This window comes from Haemaphysalis longicornis, unplaced genomic scaffold (genome assembly GCF_048455015.1).
Source record: "Haemaphysalis longicornis isolate Haplotype H1 unplaced genomic scaffold, Haemaphysalis longicornis Haplotype H1 scaffold_2, whole genome shotgun sequence".
Lineage (NCBI taxonomy): Eukaryota > Metazoa > Arthropoda > Arachnida > Ixodida > Ixodidae > Haemaphysalis > Haemaphysalis longicornis.
The window spans coordinates 1486627-1511617 of record NW_027526295.1 but is presented as its reverse complement, the minus strand read 5'-3'; the positions used below and the strand labels follow the sequence as shown (position 1 = coordinate 1511617).

Genomic DNA, 24991 nt, shown 5'->3' with positions numbered 1-24991 from the left:
ATTCACTCCACAAGAAACCAACTTCGCCCGCTTTGACGAACATGTGCTTTCCGCCCAATTTGAAATGTTTAAAACAAAGTCTATGATCCCCTAAATTTGCCCATGATCTCCTTGATGATCTCCATGACCTCTATGATGACCTGGATACATCCGTGGAAACACTAAAACGTATTTTTATGAATACAAACACAGAATGGTGAGCATACCGGAGTTTCATAATGCCAACATTGTTCATACATCGTTATCTAGTTCACCCGAAAATTAAGGCCGCTATAGTTGCGCCTTCTAGCGACTGCTGGTAAATTATGGGGCGTCAACGGGGATATCTCCTTGTATTATTTGCGTCTTCGACCTCACGAGGGGACTTTTGCCTGCAGAGGCAAGTCCCAGGGTTTTCTGTACGACAATTGTCTCGTCTACAAGGTGTGTGAAGGCCGAGGCGAACCTGGAGAATATCAGCCGGGCGAAGATAAGTAAGCGATTGTAACACAACCGGCCGAGCTTTTTCAGCAAACTGGAGCCATAGTATTTTCTTTTATTTTTGAGTGTTCAGGTTTATGAAATCGGGAGTTGGACGGAAGCCTGTCTAGTCGGGAGAACGTATTTATTTATTGATTTATCTTATTTTTCTTAAGGGTCCCTGGAATGGACATTACATGAAGGGTGGGGATGCAAATGTTTGAACAGTACAAAGGGCGAGGAGCAAAAAACAGTGCAAACTGCTAACCAATGTCCACGCAAACGAAGACAGAAAAATGTGTGAATACACTCGGAATGTAACGTAGCATAGGCAGAATCCTTGACGCGGTTGGGGAAATACAATCGCAGTGGCACAAATCATTAGCAACTACAACTGAACAGCAGATACAAACGGCCAACTGTGAAGATCAGTACTGCCATTTAACATAAAGTATATGACACGGTTTGAAGAAACAAAAATGGAGCAGAAAAACAATAACCTCAAATTGCCACTCGGGCTCGGAAACCTTTGTTGGTGACTTTTTTAACGGTTCTGCATGTCTGGCTTTAACAATTTGATCCAGTAGAACGCCCCAGACTTTAGCAGTTCGAATAAAAAATGACTGTCGAAATCCGTTGCTTTTAAAGCTTTAAACCTGCTTCGAGTTGCTGCTACGATCAGGAGAATGGGGGCGCGGTGTCATGTAGATGCTCGGTGGGGATGCGTAGTAGAATTTGTGGAACAGAGTAAGTTTTGACATTTTTCGATGGTGACTGAGGGGAGCAAGGGCGGCACGTTTTTTTATTATTCTTTCACGCAGGTTGACAATAAAGAATATGACAACGGTAATCTGGCAGCGCGGTTTTGAGTAGCTTCAATGTATTCTACTAGGTAATTCTGGTGTGCGTCGCACAGTGCTGCCGCGAACTGAAGTTTTGGTTGGGTAAATGTGGTAAAGGCTTGTATTTTCAAAGGGGTGGGAGCAAACTTCTGTGCTCGTTGCAAATACATTAGGGATCTATTCGGTGCAGAAATGATATGGTTGATATAGACTGACCAAGATAGATCGCTTGTAATGTGTACGCCGAAATATTTGTAACAATTAGTGGATTGTAGGAAGGAACGGCCGAGAGCGTAGTTTTAAAAAATTGGTTCGTGCTTCTATGAAAGGAAAGTGATCTGCATTTGGACACGTTTAAAGACATTTGCCACATCTGGCACCACTGTTGTCGGGTTCTAGGGTCTCTTCGTAAGGTTCATTCACCGGCTTGGCTGGGGATGGTCGCATAAAGAACAGAGTCGTCTGCATAGGGGACCAAGTACTCTTCCTTCAGGAACACCGGGAAGGAGGGAGGAAGTTCTAGATCGGGCGTTGTGTATAATGACAAACTGTTTTTTAAAACAGCGGGAGGTATTAATCTAGGGTTAAATGGACGGGTCAAAGTTAAGCAATGAATAAGGAAAAACGAGCGCTACAAACGAGGACAGAAAAAACGAAGAACGACGAGGCAGATGCGCTTCTGTCTCGTCGTTCTTCGTTGTTCTGTCCTCGTTTGTAGCGCTCGTTTTTCCTTAAGCAATGCAGAAAATAGCCCAACAGCACATTTTACTAAAGAAATGAAAGTCTGCTCATTAGGTGGCGATGTGGGAGTTTCTCAAATTCTTTTTCGAAGTAGAAGGAAATGGCATCGGTCTGAATATTGCGGTCGAGATTTGTATGCGGATCATGAAATAAGGGTGCAAGTGACATTTCGAAGGGCATGCCTTTGCCGAAACCATGTTATGAAGGGTTGATGACGCTGCTCTGTTCCAGGTCATTGATTTGTGGGTGAATAAAATGTTCTACATAATTTTGGATGAGACACCTGTTGGTGATATGGGTCTGCAGTTACATGGGGATGATTTGTTGGCACTCTTAAATAATGTAGCGATTTTACCCAGTTTCCAATCATGACCCCCTTGCAGATAAACATTTGATGTTGTTAATTATGTTAAATATTCCGTTCGCAGAAATGACGATTCGTTCATGGGATCTGATGTGGCAATATCAATATCACAAGCTACATTAATTGATTGATCGATCGTGAAAAGAGCACAAAAGACGCTGTTAAAGGTACCTATCAGCCACATCTACGTTGCCTAAAGGTTCATCGTTGGGAGCTGATGTGGCTATTAGCGCGGCGTTACTTGGGTTTATAGTTTTCCGGAAATTTTAGGGTTACTTTTGAGAATGCCTGGAGTTGTCGAAAAAAAGTCTCGTTCAGCATTCTGAATAGTAACCGAAACGTGATTGATTGATTGTAGGGTTTAACGCGCCGACGCAACGCAGGCGATGATGCGCGCCCTAGTGGAGGGCTCCGGGTTAATTTTTATCACCTGGGGACCTTTAACGTGCGCCGAAATCTCGTACACACGGGCATTTTTGCTTTCCGCCTCAATCAGAAAAGCGCCCGCCACGGCAGGGAATCGAACCCGCGAACTCGTGCTCAGCAGCGCAATGCCTTAGCCACTAAGCTACCGCGGCGGGTCAGCAACCGAAATGTGTTTAATGGTGTGAGAGTACGCCTTTCAAAAGGATGGCTGGTTTTTATATGTCTCAGCCAGTATATGTCTCAGCCCCCGAGTTTTCGTTCCGGTGAAGCAGATTTACTCGGCGCCGCTCCGCGGCTCCTCGTCGCCACCGCCGACCCCCCTTTTCAACAGTTATTACAACGATTATTCCCCTCGCCACCACCGAAGCCTCTTTCACAAGTCGCACAGTCGGATGACAGTCAGTGGCTGTAGCGCCGTTACACCGTGCGCCGTTATGAGATGATTGCGGAGAATCAACACCAGCGTTAATGGGTGTAAAGACGCCCGAAAGCCGCCGCTACCACCGCCGCGGAGATTGTAGCCGCGGCCGTTGCCGCTTCAAATTCTACATCGCCCACTAGCTGCGGCCCCAGCGGTTTATTTATTTATTTATTCAAGTACCCCTAAAGGCTCACGCAAGAGGGTATTACCTAGGAGGTAGTCAATGCAGAAGAAACAAACATACGAACAAAACTATATACACTGGGAGAAATAGAACATAAAAGGACAACGCATGCGCGAACACAAATATGATAAATGTAATGTTAGCTCGAAATAACGCGTAAAAAATAAACTCAGTAGAAGCAACAACAAACAAACCTTTTTAGAAAAAGAACGATCTGTCAGAATTTATACAATAAAAAACCGATAGTTTTGTTTTCAATTCGCAACTTCCGTGGGTATTAGTTGATTAAATTTAACAGCATCAATGATGGTGGCTATGTATGATGGCAATGCGTACCGGTCAATGATCGTACGCGGAACGAATGACCGAGAATAGTGCAATGTATGACATGGTAAACGCTTCACTTTGAAAGAATGGTCGTGTCTGGGAAGAATGGAAGCTGGTGAAAAAAAAAGAAATCGCCATGAAGCAATGGGTGGTGATAAAGTTTGTGAAGAAGTGATAACCTTCCATCTGTGCGTCCTTGCGACAAGTCGAGCAGTTCTGCACGACACTTGAATGACGGGAGTAGCCTGAAAAGATGAAGCGAACTGCGCGGTTTTCAAGTGAGACGATGTTGTTGATTATGTAAGCTTGGTAAAGGTCCGAAATGGCTGATGCATATTTGATTTTAGGTCGTATAAGTGTGATGCAAGCGAGTATACGTAGGTGCGATGGGGCATGCTTCTAGTTATGTTTTAAAAGACCTAGTGAGTGGTTATCCGATGCAAGTATGACGTCAATGTGGTGATTCCAGGATAACTCCGAACTAAGGTAAACACCATGCAAGGTACTTGTAATTACTAGTAAATTCAACTTGAGTATTATTTAAAGAGTAAGAGGTTGAAATGCGACGTGCGGATTTATTAAAGGACATCAGCTTTGTTTTAGAATTAATGAAGCACAATACCCATTTAGAGAACCAAAAGCTTATACCATCTCTGTCAGCCTGGAGGGCCTGCTCATCTTTGCACAAAGTTTTGCGATAGATCACGCACTCGTCCGCGAAAAGCCTGATTTTGGATGAAACCGTGTTAGGCAAATCATTATGAAAATTAAAAAAAAGCAGGGGGCCCAGCAGCTGCCCTGAGGAACGCCTGAGTACACTTCCCCAAAAGAGGAGAAACTGTTATTTCGGATGTGAACAGAAGTCTTCTTGAAAGGCAATCTTTATTCCATGCGAGTACATGCGGGTGAATGTTAAGCTGTGGTAATTTGATTAGCAACCTGTGATGAGGAACCCGGTCAAAGGCTTTGGAAAAATCAAGAAAAATTGCGTCAGTTTATATGCCAGCATCAATGGAAGAATAAATCGTGAATAAACCCGGCAAGTTGAGTGTCGCACGAGTAGCCCTTTCGAAAGCCGTGCAGGTACTTGAAAATGATGTTATGCTCTTCTAGGTAGTTAATTACCTACGAGTGAATGACGTGTTCGAGAAGCTTGCAAATAGTGCTTGTTAACAATATTGGTCTATAATTAAGTGGGGATGAACAATCGCCAGATTTAAAGGAGCCATGAAGAGAAAATACAACTTTGTTTAATTTGGAAGAACTACAATTTAGTATCTCACTCAGCTCCATTAGAGCCACAAAAAAACGTTTCTTAACGAAAAAAAAGCAAGAATTATTTTAAAACTTTCAAATTTTGCGCCACAGTGACGTGTTATGAGCAAGAGTGACGCCATACGGGCCAACAATAAAACATAATTTTCGGTGCGTTAACTGCACGCTAGCATTCAAGTGATGCGGTCAAATGGAACTAGAGGGCCCATTACGGACGTCCAGTCATGTGTCGTCGCGACAGGTCAGTTAGGCGGTCGCCAATCGCACAAACAAGGTTCCGTGACGTCATAGAAGAGTTGCGGGGAATTGGATAGGGGGTCGCGACTGCTTCACACGTTTTCTTCAATATCTCCGTTATTTGTTCGAAGATTGCGATGATATTGGTATCGTTGTTACCGGGACTAAGCAGTCTTTCTAATAAACCCAACTTGTCTTTTGTCTTTATGGCTCCTTTAAAGATGGGTATTACCTCAGCGATTCGCCAGTCTTCGGGGATTAAACCAGATGACAAGCATTGAGTGAAAAGAGCTGATAAGATACAATGGATGCCTTGAGAAACATCGTTTAGTATTTCGGAAATGGTTTTAAGTTTAACTTTACTTCCCGAAACTGCGAGAAACTTTTGCGGACGGCCAGAGCGCTGCTGCGACTTTGAGTGGAGAGTGAAGATACAATTTAAAAAGTGATGTTAATGATTGAATATGCAAAAAATGAATTTACACTAAACAAATACGTGAAAATCAAGCAAATTTAACCCGCCCAATATCTGCCGTAGCGGACCATACAGCGCGCAAACGCTATAATGAAACAACAGAAAAGAAACAATGGTGGCTCAGTGGCTAAGGTGTTGTGCAGCTGAGGCCAAAGATATCGGTTCGATTCTGGCCGCAGGAAGTCATTTTTGGAGCGAGGCGCAAATATTCGAACAAGGTGGTCTAAATAATCTTGCAGCCCTCCGCTATGGCACCTTCATGGCCCGGGTGCAGCTTCGACGCGCAACGACCGAAATATTGAATTTCGTTTTTTTTTCTCAGATACGAAGTACCCCATGCTGGGGTGTTTTACGCTGGACCTTTTCAATCTACGAGAGGCTGATTTGTTCCTTGAGTTGCGTTCTCATCACCGTAGTGTAGAACCTTTTATGTTTTTTGTACGGTTTGAAGTGACTGTAACTTGTTTTGCTTGTTATCGAAAAATCATCCGCTTTTCCGCCTTTACTGAATAACAAATCATTAACCTTACTGGTTTCTTTTGCGCACTTGAAGCCTGTAAACTACTTTGATGAACATTGGTGCTTGAAAAAATGCACGCAGTATCACTCCCCACTTCAGTGCCCAATAGGGTTGATTGAAACAAATAAACTGGTACTTTATTCTTATTTCGCAACAAAAATTCAGCGTAAGTAAAAATAGTTCATTACACACAACTAGTGTTACGGCCAGAGAAACACGTGCTCATACTTGTTTGGCATGCAAATAGCTCAGCTCAATTTCCTGAGTAGCTGTTGGACATGGAAGTCTCCTGTTAAATTTTCGGAAAACATAATGGCAAGTGTTTCAACGTGATCAAATAACACGATCAACTAAAGTATAGTAGTTCGGAAGGAGGAAAAGAGACAGCATAAAATTCAGCAGCAGGACTACAAATCATTCTACATTTGAACACCTTCGCAAAGCATATACCCAGAAAAGCCGCCCAGAATTTGGGATTTCGAAAATGCATTAACAAAATTTTCAAAGGCACCATTTTGGGACTGATTCGCCACAATATACAGAATGATTCGCGTGGTGCTTAGTAAAATAGGAGCTGCTGTATGTGGCGATGGCCAAAAGCGGCAATAGAGGTGCTGTCACAGTACTCATATCCGTAGAAGAATATGGTTATCTCGGAAAATCTTGCGGATGTCATATACTTAGGCGATATTACAGCTGCATTGAACCAACACATTGCTCGTAAACACCACAAGCACCCATGTCAACATCTTTCTTTTGTACTCGCGTTTATTTTGCGCTGCTACGTTTATTGGGAAATGTTCCCGCCCATAGGGATCCATACCAAGACCCCTTATCTACGAATCCAGATGCTTTCCTTTCCTTTTGATGCAGTCGTTTTCTGTGAAAATGTTTTCTTTATCTTTAAAAGATTTATATAGTACTATTGATATTGATGCTAACGGATGAGGGGCATTTAGTTAGAACGACGGTATTTATTTTTAGGGGAATTAGGACAAACGCTCTAAGTATTGGAGTAGCCGAGGCATAGTAATTTTTTAGTTGGTTTCCTTGTGACTTCGGGGTGGGGGGGGGGGGGTTCATCTGAATTCATTTAACAATGACCGAATCAAAACTGGCTATGCACACTACTCGACCCGCAGTGTAAGTTTTGTTTTTGGCAGAGGGTACTTTCTAATTAGCCTTGTAGTTTTAGCTTTGTTCTTTAGCTTTGTTTCGCCATATGAGCCGCGAGCGAGGTAGCACGTCAAACGTTAATATTAGAGAGCAGGGTTTGTCTGACGACTACAACCAGATAACTCAACATTTCCGTACACTTCCGAACAGGGGCGTAGATACTTACAAGTCACAGTCAAGTACAAGAAAGAAGACGTGTAGGAGGGCAAAGCAGATTGCCATAAAACTTCAACGCCACTTCCAAAACAATCTTTCTTGAGGACCTCGGAATGCATACTCGAAACACTGCATTAGTAGAACATTCAGCCGAAGAGTACCAAATCAACAGCCTGGTATCCCCAAAACATCCCACATGAAAGCAGATTCTTCGGGTGGAGTTTTTGAAAAACAACCATATTCAGTTGCACAGCACAGTGTTGTGCATGGTGATATGTATACCCTGTAGCGCCGTATTTTATGACTAGAATTAACTCACTTGGAAAACAAACAGGTGACTACTTATGTTCCCGAATTTTAGTAACACAAAAAAGCGCCGAGGAAGTGTCACAGGCAATTCTTCATTGAAATAAAAAGGCGCACAGGTCTAGTGCTCAGTTGCTAAAGCATAACAGTAGACTGCGGTTTTTCGTTAAGTGAAAAACCCTATTCAAACTTATATATAGAGAAGATGTGGTGATGTGAAAATAAAAATGGCTGAGGATAAAGATACTCCCTAGTGCGAAGTTTGGGCGCTGCGCAAACCGCAGTTTTCACGCACTGCATCGTCGCCGCCCATCATATTGTTGCAATCTATGTTTGAACCTCCTGGACAAATGTCATATGGGTTCGAATGAGCCACGTAGCGAGGAGGACGACGAAGAACCGATGTACGTGCAGCACGGAGTGCATGCTGCACGTACTGCGCTTTCTGGGCTTTTTATACTGTAAAGAACAAGGCGCTAGCTTTCATAGATGCCTCGTTTTGCACCTTCTTCCTCGGCCGCCACTAGTCGCTGAGGCGTGGTTTTTCCACACGTGTCTGTCGCGGCATCGGCATACTGCTCTCCCCGGGTATAGCCCGAAAGAACCCATTCCCGTTTGACCCCTTCCCGTTTAAACCCATTCCCGAAACGCCCTTCCCGCTTGACCCGTCCCGTGTGCGCCCGTTCCAGAAACGACCTTCCCGTTTGGGCGCTTCCTGTTTCAGCCCGTTCCCAAAACGCCCTTCTCGTTAGAACCCGCTCCCAAAGCGCCCTTCTCATTTGAACCCGCATCCTTGCAACCCATTTGAATTTCTAAAATTATCTGCGTTACCGTCTTCGAAACTGTTTTCCAAAATGTGCTTACAAGCAACGGGTCATGCACTAAAAACTTGTATGCACCAAATTTTCAGGAATCGACCGATATTTCCGGCCGATAAAAGTTTCCGAATGCCTTAGGCCGATACTGCCCTCTTGACACAAAATTTGTAGCGTTAAAAGTGCACTACAAAAATGCCCAATATCTTGAGTAATGCACGCATTGGATTTTTCTGCAGTTGGTGTTCGTACGTTGGACTGAAATTTATTTATCAGCCGCTCTTATGCTCAATGTTTGGAGCGTAGCTTCGTCTTCGGGTTCGAGAGACCTATAGATCAAAGATATCCGTAAAAGAGACTTTAAAAAAGGCAAAAACATGCGCAGAAATCAGAGAATTGGCTACTAATGCCTTTCCTAAGTGAGTAATGGGCAGATATTTTTATTTACTTACCGATACTTTACGGCCTGGTCGGGCTCATGCAGGTGTGAACATAAAAACACATCAGTATTGGTTGGCGTAGTTTAAAAACGCCCCACACAAATAAGTAAAATACATAAATATGTAAGAGACGCAAAGGGGTCCGAACAAGGATATACATTCGTAATGTATTCCCATTTTAAAATACGACGATTCAACCAGAACAGATATTTACAATACGTGGGGAAATTCTTTTAATGATATCGAGTTCAGTGTTCGTTCAGTTACCTTATTTCAGTAAGAAATTGCACGAGGAAACAAAGAGAACTTTCGAATAGCGATTTAGCTGATTGGCTGCCTAATAGTCTTACTATGATGTCTTCTCGCTGAACGTCTGAAAAGTTCTTGGAGGTAGTGTTCCCGCAACAATTTTAAGTTTCTGTAGTAAAGAAAATTTGCGCTAGAGACGATCCTGCGCTGCTTAAGTTTCTGAAGGTGTGCCCTATTATGCAAATTGAGTACGCTAGAGTGACGGGAATAAACAGAATCAATAAAACGCAAAGCTAAGTTTATAATTTTCGCCGCTTCTCATGACTGCTATTTTATATAGCCAGATGCGGCATATGTATCCAGATAAATAGGGTTACTTTATTTTTATATATCTTTTTATCTTTTACAGTTTTCATCTGTTTCTTTTCGACATTGAAGTACACTTGCGCTATTATAACGATTAAATGTGTTAGTCCACCAAATACGATTTCGTTCAAAGTGAGGGTGTTTTTGCCATTTTTTATTTGTGCTTCCGCGGCGCTTTTCTGGGCCTTTTGATTTATCGTTTTTTGATTTGTTAATTTAAAAGATTTGTTTGTTAATTTAAAAAATTTGTTTATTGGTATGACGAATTGTAACCAAATGTCGTCGTCTCTAGATTCAAAAAAGTGAAGCCCAGGTTTGAAAAGCAGTCAAGGACTCTGGATGTACTTAGCATGCTATCGCAGCGGCTGTGAACAAACGGAAATAAATGAAAAACAATATGAAAATGTTTTTATAACGTTTCATAAACTGGGTACGTTATTCCTAGAACGGGCTAAATAGAAAAATACGAAACGGGAACGTTCTTTCACCCCAGGTTGAAATGAGAAGGAACAAACGGAAGGTTGAAATGGGAATGGGTTCAAACGGGAACGGGCCAAGTGGGAAATGGCGAAACGGGAAGGTTGTTTTGCACCGGGTTGAAACGGGACGGAACAAGCGGGAAGGGTGAAATGGGAATGGGTTCAAACGGGAACCTCCCCTCTCCCCCTCCCACTTTCGCCGTGTTTCATCCTCCGCTTTCCGCCGGGCACATCTTCGGTGGCCTCTTGATTCTCCTGGTTATCTCGTCCCGCATCGCGTCGTAGAGCATCTTGCACCAGTTTGGCATAACACTCTCCCTCTCACACTTCCGCCACGCTTTCCTCCTGCGTTTTCTTTCTGTTTTCGGCGTCTCCTTCGTTCACCTACTTACGGAAGACGACGTCGCCATCAAACCACGGAATCGCGCGCTTAAGTGCTTCGCACTAAAAACATCTACAGGGAACATTAGCCTAATAGCAATCCACGCTCCATTTATAACCAGTGAAACTGAACGCAACCTTGTGAATTAGAAAAAAAGTCCGGTGTCTCGACGGACTGACATAAATATCTAATACTTATTTTTATACCTTCAGGTCGCCGCCGCAAGTGAGGCCCCACACAGTGCGACCGTCTACGGCCTGAAGGAATGGACGGCACGGGCGGACGAAGCGAGGGCGGCCTTTCGTGGACCGAGAGCGAGCACAGCGCAGCTCTTGACTCACTGGTGGCCGCCATCGAGAACTTCACGGTTGACCACGACGTCACTGGGCAGACTGGTCCGGTCTTCGACGAGAGCTACTTGGCCAACTTCTCTCTCGCCCAGATACGCTGCTACATCGCCGCCCTCAATGAATCTCACGCCTACTATCAAGGTGAGCAAGACAAACCGTCTGATCGAAATAAATATAAATTTTGACGTCAAATATTTTTCGGCTTTGCTGCTAAGAACTCAGATTTTTTAGCAGCAAAATATTGACGGATCTCTCTCTGTATGGGAATATTTTGAGGAAGACAACAGGAAAAAAAACTGTCGATGCCGCGCTATCCAAAGAGCTATAAAACGTAGCCCAAAATAAATGAATATCAGGGAAGTTACACTACACATGAAACATTAAAGCACTAAAGATGCAAGACGAAATTCATGCAGCTAATGTCCCCAAACGTTCGACAAATTGTCTACATTCACGTGTAACTTTATACTAATATATGGTTGTATTGTCGTATTATCCAGTCTCGCACAACCATTTCTGACTGAATGGGGCTTTGTCTACAAATTCGTCAATTATGGCAGGCAAGCCGCAGCCTTCTTCGCACATAGAAGGTACAAAGGCATAACAAGAGACCCCGAAAACGAATAGCTTTGCTCAACAAAGAGGTGTCAACGTACACGGCTGAGCTCTGTAGGCAGAACTGGCTTCAGATGTGCGATGCTCTTCAAGAAAGACTGAGTACATCCAAGACGTGGAACACCCTCCGCTACCCAATCGACCGTACTAAAAGTCGGAGGGAAACAAGTAAGGCGATGCAAGCCATCATTCACCAATTTCCTGGCATGTAAGAAGGCCTCCTACGGGAGCTACAGGCAAGATATTTTCCGCCTACACCCAGGGCGCAGTTTCCGGAGTACGGGGGGCGTCCGAGTGCAGATCTCGATAGCCTAATAACATCAGCCGAAGTGAGGGCGGCTTTGCTTAAGATCCGCAGGAACACGTCCCCTGGCATGGACCGCGAGTCGAACAAGGCCCTAACAAACCTGGACGACGGCTCCGTAGAGGTTTTGTCCACCTACATGAACGAGTTCTGGGAGAAGGGGGTGGTTCCACCGGCCTGGAATGAAGCAGAGATTCGTCTCCTTCCAAAACCAGGCAAAACACCTTGAACGGATAACCTTCGACCCATCTCCCTCACTTCGTGCATCGGAAAGCTGATAGAACACTTCGTTCTTAACCCTGTACAAAGGTTTCTTGAAACGACGGACCAAATGCTTCCCTCGATGTTCGGGTTCCGCCCACACCTCTGAGCTCAGAACGTACAACTGCAGCAGAAGAAGGACATATTTGAGGCAGCCAGTCACACCACACCTAAAGCGAAGCGATCGTGGCTTTAGACTTGAAAGGTGCGTTCGACAATGTAACACCCGAAGCAATGCTCACCAATCTTGGCAACCTGGGTTGCAGGGAAAAGACGTACCCCTTCATCAAAAATGTTTTGTCCAATGGAACTGCTATCATTTAAATTGGTGGCATCAAGTCTTCCCTCAGAAAGTGTGGCAGTCGTGGTACACCAGAAAGGCCAGTGCTATCGCCTCTACTTTTCAACATAGCCATGATAGGCCTTCCCGACAATTAGAGGCAATCCTCAATATTAAGCATGCCCTGTATGCGGGCGATATAACGATCTGGATTGCCAAAGGTTCTCCCGACGTTATGCAAGACAGCCTACAAATGGCAGCGAACGCCATCCGCACCTACGGCAGCCGATGTGGTTTAAGTTGTGCCCCGCAGAAGTCAGAACTGCCGCCGGGACCCTTCAGACAGCATCAAAATTTGGCTCGACGGCATACTCATCAAACCGAAATCCTCGATCAAGATATTGAGAATGACGTACCAGAAAAACTGCCAAAACACCCTGCTTCTGAACAGGCTTCAAGAAACCACGGTTCAAATCGTTCGGATGTAGCGTAGGGTAGCGAACAAGAGCCATAGACTAAACTAAAAAGACATGGTCCATCTTGTGCAGGCCTTCGTCGTCTCGAGAATCGTTTACGTGGCCCCTCATGCGGTTTTGGGGGCATTGGAGCGCAAAAAGCTAGATGTCCTTAGATGTCCCTTACAAACAAGCCCTGGAACTTCCTGCGAGCACCTCTAAGGTACGACGCACGGCTTTGGGACTGCGCAACACAATCGAAGAGCTCATAGAGGCTCACCTAACAGCGCAGAAATTAATACTCGGAGCAAGCCCGCGAGTAGGGAAACGCTAGCTACGCTTGGTTACACGGCGCCGCACATCACGGAAAACGTAGTGGACATACCGCCCGAACTAAGGCCCAAAATTCTCGTCCATCCCATACTCCGGAACATGTCCCAACGACATCATGAGGGAAGACGCACAGCAAGAGGTACTGCGCTAGAAAAACAGTACGGAGGACAAGACCACGTCGTCTATACAGACGCGGCGGAATACGCGAGGTAGGGGGTAGGATCGGCGGCCGTTACCTCCACAACCGACCTCCTTTGCAGTATGACGCTCCGGTCGTCTAACAGCAAGCAGACTGAAGAGACGGCTATCACCCTTGGCCGCTCCCAGACAAAGGCCGAAGTAATTATTACGGACAGCCAAGCCGCCTGCCGAGCGTACCAACCAGGTCTGGTTTCAAGACAAGCGCTTCGGGTTCTCCTTCAGCGACGACCACAGAAGCAGGTCACAATCATTTGTACCCCTGCCCACTCTGCTCCTCGCAGCTACCAGACGGCACACGTGCTTGCCCGAGAACTCGCCCAGCGGGCACGGCAAGAAGAGTCGGAGTGAACCTGGCAACGGCTCCTCACATACGCCGACATAACCGAACATTACCGACTAGCGAGACAACTCTATCCACCAGCCACCGATCAGGCCACGAAAAAATAGGCCACGAAAAAAATAGACAACTGAAAACTAATACGTAACCACACCCAACAAGACTACACGTCATCCATCCTGTTCTGTGTGACTCTCTATGTACTTATTTCCAAGCCCCAGGCACACTTTACCATATTGTCTGGGAATGTCAACAAAACCCAGGTCTTCCCCTCATCCCCAACGCCTCACGCGAGCAGTGGGAGAGTACGCTGGCCAGCTCCTGCCCTGAAACGCAGATTTTGCTAGCGGAAAAGGCGAAGTCAGCCGGCAGTGCCAACTGAGTCTTTGACTGAAGACCCCGACCACAAATATGCTCACTTCAACTGTGAATAAAGTTTCTCTCTCTCTATCTCTCTCTTCGTCATTTGATGGAACATTGTGCCGACTAGTCGAAACTTTTGTATCAGTAGTACATTCGTATCAAACGCTTGGTATTGAAGCGCACAGATGAGATCGTATATGGGCTTCGTCATTCTTCATATGGATGGGCGGTGAACCCTTTGATAATACTTTATAATAGCACGGGCAATTCTGCCATACTGGCTGAAAAAAAACACGTAAAACTGGGTTCCTAATATTGTCACATGTTTTATAAGAAAGGACACACGCAACGGTGATCGACGATGAGGCAGAACAAGCAAAACCATCGTCTTCGGATGGCGTGCGCTGGTGCCTTGCTCTCGGTTTTCGAGCGCTTCAGGTTAGACCCTTCGCTGTCGCTCTTTGGTATTTTTGTGCCTCATTAAACTGCAAGGCCACCCCCTCGCCCCCCCCTCCCACCGCCCGGGGTACGCATTTGCTGTACGCTACAATGTGTAAATAGCTAAATAACGTTGTGGATTGTATTTTTCCTGGAGCAGGAGCGCCCATTCTTGCAGCAATTAGGCTCACCAATGGAGGCCGCATGATGCATGTTCTTGTCTGCAAATTTTATCCCATATCTTTGATTAGCGGCTAAAGCACCTCAGGTGGTACCTTGAAGCGAGGAATGTACAATGAGATTAGGCAGATGAATTTATGATCAGTGTTTATTTTATAATGCACCTTTGGCACACAGGGCGTCTTTAAATCTTGTCCTACGCAACATGCTTGCATGAAGTGCGGCAGTGGCTGTCCCATTTAGCTGAGAAGCCATTGCGAAAATTTGGGCGCATTTCTTCCAAGCTATATTCACTCACGTCACTTAAAATGGCAAACGAATCTTTTCCCAACCTAGTGGGCAAGTTGAATAGTACGCGAAGCAGTTATTCCGCAATAAAACCACTACTCGTACACCCTAAAATAGGGTGCAATGTAACAGAGCCCTTACACCCAAGGTAGCAACTTACAAAGCTGGTAAGTAAAGAAATCTGAGCTACCTAATTTACACCAAACACTGGCGGTGACGACGCTATTCAGAGGCGAAAAAGGGGAAGGATAGCTTAAAGAACATTTCTCTGCGATTTTCTGGAGACGTTATCAAACATAAAGTTCCTGCGACATCATTTGTGCAGCGGATACGGTATAGCGGGTAGCTAGAGCACTGCTCACATTATGCGTTAGTTTTCCCTGAGTGATCGATGACGTCCCTGTGAATATCGGCGAAGTTATCTTTCCAATTTGGGTGTGTTTAACTGTACATCCAAGACGATAAAAGAGTTGTGTTCTTTAACATAATGCACTGCGAACATGTGTCGATGAAGACTGGCGAGGAAAAATACATTGAATCTTATATTAATCGGGCCGGCTAGTTTACCTGACAAATTGAGCTGTTTTTTACCAACCAACGCACTGAGATAGCGCAGGTGCCTTTAGAAGACGACTTATGAATAAGTTATGTGATCATTTATGGGGGAAGTATGTTATAGGAGGCTATAGAATGTTATGGTAGTCTAGGTTATGGTAGTGTATGGTATTTTAGTCTAGGGTAGTCTATTGTCCTTGCTTCGATTTATTACTCAGCACAATTTACCGTGGTTTTACGAGAGCCCTAAACAAACGTTAAATGGGCATAAAATACCCATCTACAGTTGCGGACGTGCTTATGCGACGCAAAATTTGGTAGGGGTGGTGGTCTGTAGTCCTTGTTTCTTATCTTGAGCGCCACTTAATTGATTCCATGTAGCAACAACGGGCGACCTTCAGTCATGAAGTGTTTCAGTGTAGATTTTGATGCATTAGACAACTATTCAGCACGAAAGTTAGCCCAAAGCAGCCCACTTACTTCCACACATGCAGAAAATTTTCTGCCACGGTTCGCTCACCTATTGTTCTGTTATGCGTTTAAGTACTCATGGCCAATCTCTATTGCAATACCTCGGCGCTGATTGAGGGAACTCCAAGTTAAACACTACATACTCAGTGTAGACCTGCGCCTTCTGTTGGAATTCAAAGGCGTTCTATTGATACCAGAACGTTACTGCTAAGTCATCAGTGTAGCAAGACTCAAGTGTTTGGAAATTTGGGTTGGTGGTACATGAGCGTTAAAAAAACCGAGGGACAGCCACAGCGCACGTGTGTGAGTCCGATTCATGTGTCCGGTCCGTCGGTAACGGTGTTGTTTAGCAGCATTATAACTGCTTAGTGCTTTATGTCAACTTTCAAATGCCCAAAGTTGTTTCAATTACTTGCAGCAATCTGATTTCGCCGTAGTTGTTTTCTATGCATTGGCACTTCTTCGGAAGAAAACGATTCAAAAGTTCTGTGTGCGTTGAGGACAACCTATGCAGCGGTCGTCCGACACTGGTGTACATTTTTGTGAATCGATATTTTTTAATTCATTCGCAAAGACGAGGGATAATATTTTGTCAATGCTTCAACAGTTAGCGCATAAATTTACAGTGGGCAAAGAGATTCAACACACACAACGGGTGAAGCACCATGCTCGCTTACCACATGTTCTGTACGTTGAATCTGTGGGTTTGCCCCCTTTAAATTTAAACGATCTCCGTTCGAGAATATACCTACGTATATCAACAAATCAGACGGCAAGACTCACTGACGCGTGCCAAAGTACTTATAATTGAAGCTCGAGGATGCATCACAGCAGCAAGAGAACTAAAGGCTGTTTGCTAACTGCTCACTTAGGGCAGATGTTGGAAATACATAGTCGGTCAAGGTAAAGAGACAGGGGCAGAGGTCATAGCATTCCAGTGAAGAAATCGAGGTAAGCGTCTGGGAAAACCGCAAATAGATATTACAAAGCGATTTAATTTGGCTGTCTCGCACAGTGCCAAACGGCACTGCAAGTACAGAACCATGATGTTTAGTTTTCTCCCAACAGGTGAAAACAGGCTGTCAGAAATATATCAGATAGAATAAACTAAGGGGTAATGGGATGAGCATTCTAAAAAAACAGCGGATGCAAAGTTACCTAGCTTGCGTAAGGCCGCGCTGTGTGACATTCACAAAACAACTTTTATCAAAAGACGGTAGGTAGTAAGTATTAACCTTGCAAGGTTTAGAAAAAATATGAACACAGCTTAGGTCGCTCGGCGGCTTAAAAAGATTGCCCGTTTGTATTTCGGATCCTTACACTCATCACAATACAACAAATTCCTCCCCCCTTGAACTGCGGTGAAAAGGCTATGCTAGCTTGTTTTCGCATCTTGCTGGCGCTGGAACTTTCAAACCAGTGTTTCGTCTTTCAATCATTATCTTACCTCGGGAAGAAGCGACCAAAACGTGACATGAGTGGTGACCAAGAGCACATAATCACTATCTGTCTATAGAGGACTTTGTATAGTGATATTTATTTTTTCTCTCCAAACTCACTTAAAGCTTTCATTTGCTGCCCGTCCCGCCTGCCATTTGGAAGGAATGTCCGGTTGCTGGACGCAGAGTACATGGCGTGATTTTCGCAGTGGCAACAATATACATTGTACTATATTTTTGACATTAGTAGCCCAGACCAAATTATTTCCCGCTCACAGCAAACAGAGTTACAAGAACAAGTAAGGCTGGAAAGGGATCAAGAATAAAATAAGACACATGTGGCACATAAAATATTGTCATTATTAAAAGTAGATGGCTCTTAGGTAACCTTCCTCGGCTACTTAGGGTAATCGAGGCAGGTTCCGTCACTGTGTTAATCAAATTAAGAACTCCAAACCAAAACGTAATTATTTAAAGGTGTACATGCCAAATCAATATTAATATCGCCAAAAACTGCTATGTGGCCTTCCTGCTCACACAATATCAACGACAAGGATGGTTGAGATTTGTCGCGCCGGAACACCTGCAACCTAATTAGGCTGCAGGTGAATTTTATAAAATAGGCATTCAATGTCACTCTCACCATTGCAGACACTAAAGAGAAGACGGAAACTAATTCTATCTTCAGAAACCTTGCCTCGCTGTCTCCTTGGGAGCGTGAATCTTGGGGAAGGAGTAAGAGCATTTTCACGCCGCTAGCGCGCACAGAGCCTCGGTAGTGTGCTGTAAGCTGTTTCTTGGTCCCTAACTAGACCTCGAAATTTCTCCTTCAATGAACAAACCCCCAGAAACTTTTTAGCCTGATGTGGCCTTTTAGAATGCTTGCTACTGTTCCTTTTCTTGAACGCGACGAATATTCTAGGTGGGGCACATTCCGAGAAAACCAGCCACCGCGATGCAATTAAACGGTTGCAAAAGGTTTAGAGGTACTTGGACGTATCGACGGCTTTGCGAACAGAGTTGGCGCTCCTCACAACCCGAAGGGTGGGCCAAACGGGCAACTATATTGTCCCTCCCGTGTCAACAAGGTGAGAAATGGGGCCCTAGCTTGCTGAACGGGAGTACGGAGGAATATCGACGCTCCCCTTACTTCAGCAAGTCTCCATGAAATGAGGCCAAGTTACCGATCTCGTTGGGCGTGTCGTCACGCACTGAAGTTATGACACCCAAGAATGGAGTAGTGCCGGATATGAGGCAAAGGGCGGATCTCCGGGAAAAGTCAACAGCACAGCTGTGCCTGCGTGTGATTGACGGAACTTATTTTGGGGCCCTGCAAATATGAGATATCCCACCTGCCACTTCTTCTCATTCATCTTTTCTAGTATCTCTAGCTGGACAAGTGCTAAAGCAATTTTGTTTGGATATAGTAAATGCCGAGCGTATGACCGAAGCGCTTTCACGAAGAACTACGTCTCCATGAGGAGGTAGCGACCTTTATCTTGCAAGGCCCTCCGACCGGCCCTGAATATGGCTGGCACTGCAGTGGCTGATTTCGAGGGGTGGTAGGGGTAGCTGCCCATCCCCCTTACCGCCTTGCGGCCTAAATTTGTGCCTGTACTAGAGCTCATGTGTGACCCTTCTTCCCCCACTGAAGTGAGAACATGCCCTTGCAATTTTGTTACCGAATAAGAAAGCCAGGATACGATATCTCCGACATGCGAACTAAATGAAGGGGTAGAAAGTTTGACATCCACCTCAATGCAGCCGTATAAGGCTACAAAGGACAGCTGTACAGCTTTCTCCGAAACTTCGCAGTTGAATAAAACTTCGTCCTTTTCCAAGATTCGAGCCAGGGACCACCGCTTAATTGGAGCAGTCGCTCTACCAGCTAAGCTAACCAGGAGGCCAGCAGTTTGTACCGCGAGAGCGAATTGATCAACTCGAAGTGATGGACAAGTGTAATCGACCAGATTTAGGGAAAATCGCCAAAATGGAGTACGTTTCTGCGAAGGAAAGTTCGAAACCCAGCTGAATGCAGCTGTACGGCTACAAGGGAAAGCTGTACAGCCTTCTCAGAAACTTCGCGTTTAAAAATTCGTCCGTGTCCAGGAAATATTTCACTTCGAGTTGTTTATCAGTTCACCCTCGTGCTACAAACTGCTAGCCTCCAAGTTAGCTGAGTTGGTAGAGCGGCTGCTTCGGTTAAGCGGTGGTCCCGGGTTCTAAACCTGGACCAGGACAAAATTTTCATGAACTGCGTAGTTATTTAGAAAGCTGTACAGCTTTCCTTTGTAGCCTTACGGCTGCATTGAGGTTGATGTCAAACTTTCCTTCGCAGCAACTTAGTCCACCTTGGGGATTTCCCATAAATCTGGTCTATGAAGGCGAAAGTTATTGCAACGGCGGCCGTAGCGCACCGATATCAACGGGACACCAAGGCACCTTAACAATATCGCTGCTAATAGCCTGCGGCGCTCAGACCACGCCACACTTTGTTGTGGCCATAGGCTTTCAAACTAAACACTAGAGGGGACACTGGCGCTGCAATCCTTCAATCACCATGGAGCTCATTGTGTCACGTAGACACATGTGATTTTAAAACTTGCCTTAACTTGAGGCTTGGCGGTTGTTATGCGCACTGGGCTACGGATTTTTCTGCGCGATCAGTTTCAGTTTTGGCATCGAAAGCATCGACTGCTCGTTCTAGGGCAGAATTACGCCCTATTCCAGTGGCTGCAATAAGAAATATTGCTCGGCTGGAATAAAATGGGTGAGCAAAGCAGTAGCATCGCTGTGTAGTCCCTACTCCACACCAGCTATGTTCTGCAGCATTTCTAAAAACGGACGCGAACTCGGGATTGGTAGACAGTACGAGCACGCTGTTCCATCCTAGTCCCGTTAATTACGGCGCTTGCGAGACAACACGAGCGCAGTAGCGGCTAAGCCAAATAAAATTCCATACCTTCACTTAGTATACGCGTACGGCTGTCGAATTTTTCTTCATGTAACAATATATCGCGTCGACCGGAGGGTGTGTCAGCAACGAGCTGGCCTGTCAGCACAGGTGCACGGCAGAAAGCGGAGAAACAAGAAATAACAGGTCACATGTAAAAAGCGATTCTGTCAATGCAACCACCGTCTGCTAGGCTGTTCTCGCAAGCACATCACAACCCTTTTCCGCTGGTAATTAGCTGCCTGCAATCATTGATTTACACAAGGCGCACGCAAAATTGCTGTCACCGACCGTGACCACGCAAACTTGGAGAATACAGGAGAGCCCCCCTGCTTCATCCGCACGCCATCGCCAAATCGCAGTCGCACGCAAAAAAGAAACAAAAACCAAAAACGCTCCGCCGCCGAATCACCGGCTCTGCGAAACTCAGCCGTTTACACAGTTTGCAAATCTCTTCCCGTTTATTAAAATTCTTATCAACCTCGATACCAAAATAAAGGAAAGCATAAGTTGCTTACACTATTAATAATGTATAAATCCTTCATTATTATTTAGAGCTTTTTTTAATTTCAACACAGTACTTTAGGTAAAGTCAAAATGATTGCTGTGTCAAGCCAAGTGGGAAAATTACCTATCCTCCAGGCATGGCCGCCTCCCAAGGGGTTGAATCCGCCATTCAGCGGCTCGCGTAGATACTAGCGGCAGTGTCCCCTCTTTCGTATATTAGTATGAAACTCCATGATTGTGGCCTGCAACGGCAGAAAAACAGGGAGGACGTGTTGATAGGTGCGACCTTCCACCCCGTAGCTTCACACTGTGACCAGGCAGGTGATCGCAAATCGCAGGACACACCAGGTGAAAGCCAAAGCTGCTGCTCACCGTGAGATTTAAAAAAGAGTATTACGCTCCGGTAAAACGTATTCCTCACTAGCTCTTTTTATTTTTTTACAATAATTTTGATGTGCTTAGGTCTCACACAACCTGCTCAAAGTGCAAACGAAAAGGACGGTCAAAAATTACTTTTCATAGCACTTGCTTAATATGACACACACCGGACTTATCTGTTACCGGCTGATGGCATCCTCTCCTTTGCTGCACTATTTCCCTGTTTGCGATCTTGCTAGTGTTTTATACTTCTGCATCGTGGTTTCTGTGGGCGTAGTTCTCAGATATCACATGCCCTGTAAGTTTATACTCGTGCTTTTCCACCCTATGCAAACGAGATGCCTGTGATTTACTGTTCAAGGTGTGCGTTTTATTGAACTACCTGCGGCATCTCGCAAAAAATATAAATGTGAAATCAGAACCTTCAATACCCTCAAACCTTCGAATAAGCATTTTTTACCACTTTGACTATTGCCCACAACAGCTCATGTTTGTTGTAGCTCTGTATACAGATTATCCTTTAAAGCAGGCTGTTAAGACTAGCATGGCAATTATTGAAGCGACAAAAAAACACGTTTTACTCTTGTACTTTCGTTCTTTAAAAAAAAATATTCGCCACCACTGATTACACTGAGCTGTCAAATCATAGCCAGACGCAGCAAACCTCTTGGCGAAATGGAGACTATAATCAACGTAATAAGCTGCAAATATCATGCAGTTACCAGAAAATGTGTGAACTTTTTCGTTCGTTGCTGGATATAACTTGTCAAGCCTAACACCAAACTCGTTCCTAGTAATTATAAGCACGAAAGTGTTTGATTCCTGAATACACGAAGATTTCGCTGACGTGGCGCCATTACAACGAAGCAAGCCGCGGCCTCTAAAGGTAGCACGCCTGCCTTATTTTTGCTCCGTGAACCCTGCACACAGGTCTCCTTGCGGGGAAGCAACCTTTGGTACTTAAGAGTACGTTATAGCACAGTCCATCAATGCCTTTCTGGTCATAAAACTTCGCCGTCACGCTGTGGGAGAGCTTCGCACGCTGCCGCGCCACGGCGCTGGTGTTGATCGGAGGGCAGCCGGGGGCGTGGGCAGAGCGCGTTTTGCAGGGAACGGACCTCGGAGTAAGATAAAACAGACGCTCGCCGCCTTATCAGCAGTGCGCTTTCGCTTTACGTGTCGTGAGCCGCTCAAATGGACTTGTTATTTTGTGAGTGGCGCAAAAATTTGGTGTGAACGAGCATGCTGCTACTGTGTTCCTGCCTGCCGGTCGGGCTACAGAGCAGCGGCGGTCGCCCGATGCCCTCCTATCTACGGTGGTGCCCCTCGCGGTAGCCCTTGTTTCCGTAGGAAACTTGACCGGGAGTTTCACAGACCAGAGAAGCACTGAAGGACTCTGGTTATGCTAAGGGTTGTTCATTTTCGGATTTGATATTTTATCACGAAAGTGTTTTATGTCGAAATACACCAAGGTTTCACTGACGTCATATCGGTCACGGAAATGACGCCAGTACAACTTTGTCGAAGTGACCCGCAGCAGGACGTCGCTCGCCAAGCACACCCACGAGACAGCCGCCGACCCGCAAATCATGCTCAGCTGCAGATTTCCCTGAACATTTCACTTACATTTTTCACCGATTCCCATGACAGAGGACTCAACCACAAGTTTTTTTTTTTTTTCAACAAAGCAAACCCAGGATATTGCGCAGCTTTTTTCCATAGCTCGACTTATAACGGAGGAAGGAATTGATTTCGTTTCGCATTGCAAGTGCGTGATAGCTTTTGTTTTGGCCCCTGTGGGGAACTAGACACCATCACCTAAGTATTCCGTAGCCTTTTGAGTCCCGGAGGGCTACCCCTTTGCCTTACTGCCACAACACCTTGGCCGACGTGAGCTACACCATAGAGCTTGAAGCAGTTCGGCCTTGCTGCTACCAAGAAAGAGCGTACGCTGAAGCAGCGGTTCAACATCACGGCTATTTATTCGCCGCTTACAACCGCTAATGCCGGATGGATGAATACCGGCGCCAGGGACGATCTTCAAAGACCGGGTGGTCCTCCCCGAAGTACCGGCGGCGCTGCATTCACGGCCGGCCCTGGCTGCCCTCAGCTACGGTCACCGGTGCTGTCGTCAAGAACCATGCGGTGGAAACCGTGCCGGCCATAGTGGCTTCACGGCTCACCATGTACGGCGGTAGATCGGTGCCATCACAGATGACCTCCTAGGACCCGGGGGTTATTGCAAAGGGCCCAAGCCCAAGCATGCCAGGGTGCCGTCTGTGGCTCGTGCTCCGCAAGTGTGGTGTCCGGTGCAGTTGTCAGCAGCTGCCTCTGAAAGAAAAGAGGCCCGTGCAGGCGCGCGCCCATTATAAGCAACTGACTGGGACACCGCCGCATATAGTTCCGCATAGGGGTAATCGTGCAGCGCCTTCCTGGCGGGCGCGTCCCTGGAAAATCTCCACGCGAGGGGGACTCGAATAAATGCGTCGCATAGGGGGTGGGTGTACTGCGTAAACGTTTAGTGTTTGGGGAGTTGGTGGTAGTGAATGCGTTGTATCAGCAGCTTCTTGACGTAGTTTGGATGAGTCAAGGATATAAGGCGCGTTCGTAGCCTTGCATTCTGTGTCGGCTTTGTGGCGCAGTAGGTAGAGCACCATGTAGCTTCTGTTCCGCCCGCAGGGTCGTGGGATCGAAACCAGGCGCCGGTAAGTATTATTTTTTTTTATAGTGTAGGGGGAGGGGTGCGGACCTGTTGTTGAGAGCGAGGAGGGTAGCGTGATGCGGGAGAGGAGGAGTGGGGGAGAGGGCGCACCTGGAACGGCTGTTGCGGACGCCGAGGCACACCAACGCCGGGTGACATCGTGAGTTAAAGAAATGCTCTGCATTTAATACGTCGGTCACGCTGCCTCTCCACTCGCACGTAAACACGACCACGTGTCCCAGCGTGGGTTGGCAGCGTGGGTTCCCACAAACATTACTTTTGTTGGTCGCTGATGTGGCTAAACCTACGAAGTAACCGCGGTGCCTCAGTTTTTCTCGAGTGTGTTGAACATTTCCAATGTGCGCTGCGTTTCTGCCTTCCCTCCGTAAAGACTAATGTTCTGTTAGCGGGCCCTCTAAACATCGAGGGATAGACATGCACTTACTACGTATTGTTTACATCTTGTGCCGAGATTCGGTCCGTGATGAGCATACGAAAAACCCTAGGCAAACGGATACGAGAGAGACCTAAGGGCTTTTCGAAAGCTCTAATAATGCCATTAAGGGGTTCATACCACTGTGTTACCATTGCTTCTAAATTATGAAAATAATGTGCATTTTTATAACAAAAGAATCCATTATATTTGCGGCCTCAAGCAACGTTTCGGCTTGGGATACCTTAACATTTCCAATTCTCCTTTTATGAAATACAACGCATGTATGTGGGGATGTGCTCATGCGGTACACTTATTCCCAAGGAAAACCTGTTCTTTTCGCTACCTGGAAGAGACAGAGAGAGAGAGAGAGATAAAATCGCGTAATAAAAAAAAAACAGGTGTCGATTGTTCTAGGTTGCTGCCTTCCTTCCAAGGCCCAGACTCTTCTGCTCCTGGCCAGGCTCGAACAGTCAAGTCTTTCTGAATCCCCAAGTCGATCTGGCCAG

At 45.7% G+C, this 24991-nt stretch overlaps 1 protein-coding gene across 1 annotated transcript in view; it reads left to right on the top strand.

Moving 5' to 3' along the window:
* The first annotated feature begins 10887 nt into the window (after positions 1 to 10887).
* LOC144168682 (diuretic hormone receptor-like) overlaps positions 10888 to 24991 on the top strand; it is a 182249-nt gene continuing 168145 nt past the window's right edge. Inside the window, exon 1 of the mRNA XM_077697617.1 lies at positions 10888 to 11131. Within this exon, the coding sequence (XP_077553743.1) occupies positions 10906 to 11131 (226 nt within the window). The 5' untranslated portion in view covers positions 10888 to 10905. The remainder of the gene's footprint in view (positions 11132 to 24991) is intronic.